Genomic DNA, 1,919 nt, shown 5'->3' with positions numbered 1-1,919 from the left:
CAGTAATCACACATGCCACCCCTTTACTTTCCCACCCCTTGAGCATACCCCATCATACTCCTTTTTCCTTTTTAGTTTGGACTTTCCTTGGAGCAGGATACTTAGTCTTTACCTGGTACCTGAGGCTCAGTGTAAGGTGTTGTACCCACCCCATTATGACCACCAACCCACTGCAACCATATGCCCAGGAGCTGTCCCCTGTACCTTGCTGCCTTTCCATTGGAGGGGTATCTCTGTCCACACCACACTCCCTACAGCTTGGAAATGGCTCGCCCTCCTCCTGCTACTACCAAAGAGGCAGAGGAGTGTGTGTGGGAAGGGAAGGGGGAAAGATTACCCATGTCTATGAAAGAAGGTAAGCATGGGGACAGCCAAGACCACCAGGACTCATGACCAAGCTAGTTGCTGACTTCATTGTCCCTTTATTGATTACAAAGCATCTAAAAATCTAGAGTGTCTTCAATATAGAATCTCATTTCTATAGAAACTATGTATGGCTTAGGTTATTTCTCAGAGTGGGAGGTGGGGCAGTCAGTGAGGATAGTCCAGCATGTAGTCCATCATCCCTGAGCCCTTTTGACTCTCTGGTACCTGTACCTGCAACTTCTTGTTATTCAGTTCCTCCTGTGGAGATGTCAAAGGTCTCTTCATGCCCTTTGGGGAGGAAGTGGATATCTCATCCTCTATCTCCTCCTTTTCTGGCCAGAGCCCTTCCCTGGGCTCTGGGGGTTGGTAGCCCATTTCACTGGGATCCAGGGGGTCCTTGGAGAGCAGGATGCAGATGGAGGGCACATTCTTATGGACAGTCAGGGTCTCCACTTGACCATTGGGCAGAGGGTCCTTGTTTTCCCAGACTTCCACCAGGGTCTTGTAGCGCACCTTGGTGACCTGGTGGAGACCCCCCAGCTTCCTTTTCATGATCTCCACACAAGTAATGGTCTTGGTGACCGCCCGGCCACAGCCACTGAAGACAATCTGCCGAGTGCCCTTCAGCTCCATCCTGGACATGGCAAACCCCATCAAGTTTCGGATCTTGCTGCCCTCCTTCACCTTCATTTCCACCACATCAGGGGCCAGGCCAGTGAAGGGCAGAGGGCTGTCTTCCTCTGATGTCTTCACCTTCCTGAAGTTCTCCATCCTGGACTGGGTGACAGGAGGCATGGGCTTGGATTCTGCCCCTTCAGCAGCCATCCTTCCCCAGGGAGAAAATGAGCAAGGTCAGGAACCTAAACCCCAATGTCCATTGCAAAGGCTCCCGGGGAAGTACCAGACTCCCTCAGCTGTGGGTCAGCAAGCAGAGGGGCAAGTTTAGTCCTGCTCCCCCATTATCCCACTTCTGCCGACTGGCTACTCACCCCTCTCGCTGGGCAGGTGAAGAAGGACTTTGGGTGAAGCCTGACCAGTCCCCTGTGGTGGCTGTGCTGGACAGTCAGTCCCCAGAAGAGACAGAGCTGCAGAATCCTCCCCGGGTGGGAATCCCTCACAGTGCCTGCACTTAGCAATGCCTGGGCTCCTCCGCTCCCACTGCAGCACTCCTTTATGCTGCTCTGTGCTTCATTCTGGACTTCAGCAGCCCCCAGAGCTGTTTTGTGTAATTAGTAGATCCTCCCTCTTCTCCTCCTCCCCCGCTTTCCTCCTCCCTCACCCCATGCCCCTGCTCAGCCTCCCATCCCAGCACAGAGCTCTCTGCTTCATCCCCCCAGCCCTACTTCCCTGGCTGGGAGGGGGGGGGAGAAGGAAAGAAACTCTTTCTTCATGATGCTTCCAGAGTCCTGCCCCCTTAAAGAGAAACTGGCCCCTTCTCCTGGGTGATTTCTCCAGCTCAAGGACATTAACTGCTAAATGCAAATGTCAGCAAAGTACTGGCAGCTGCTTGCTCCTGCCTTTCCATGACTGGCTGGGTTAGCTCTGACACTGAG

The 1,919-nt window shown here is 53.5% G+C and overlaps 1 protein-coding gene across 1 annotated transcript; it reads right to left on the bottom strand.

Moving 5' to 3' along the window:
* Nucleotides 1-531: 531 nt before the first annotated feature.
* On the bottom strand, nt 532-1,513 carry RPP25 (ribonuclease P and MRP subunit p25). Its single transcript, XM_006029098.2, has 2 exons — nt 1,356-1,513; nt 532-1,192 (listed from the first exon to the last, which is right to left on the bottom strand). Exon 2 carries the CDS (start codon nt 1,189-1,191, stop codon nt 532-534), a length of 660 nt encoding a protein of 219 aa, XP_006029160.1. The 5' UTR covers nt 1,192; nt 1,356-1,513.
* Between the last annotated feature and the right edge of the window lie 406 nt (nt 1,514-1,919).

This window comes from Alligator sinensis, unplaced genomic scaffold (assembly GCF_000455745.1).
Source record: "Alligator sinensis unplaced genomic scaffold, ASM45574v1 scaffold311_1, whole genome shotgun sequence".
NCBI classification, from domain to species: domain Eukaryota; kingdom Metazoa; phylum Chordata; order Crocodylia; family Alligatoridae; genus Alligator; species Alligator sinensis.
Note: the sequence above shows the minus strand (reverse complement) of the source record. Positions and strands in the feature narration are given on the sequence as shown.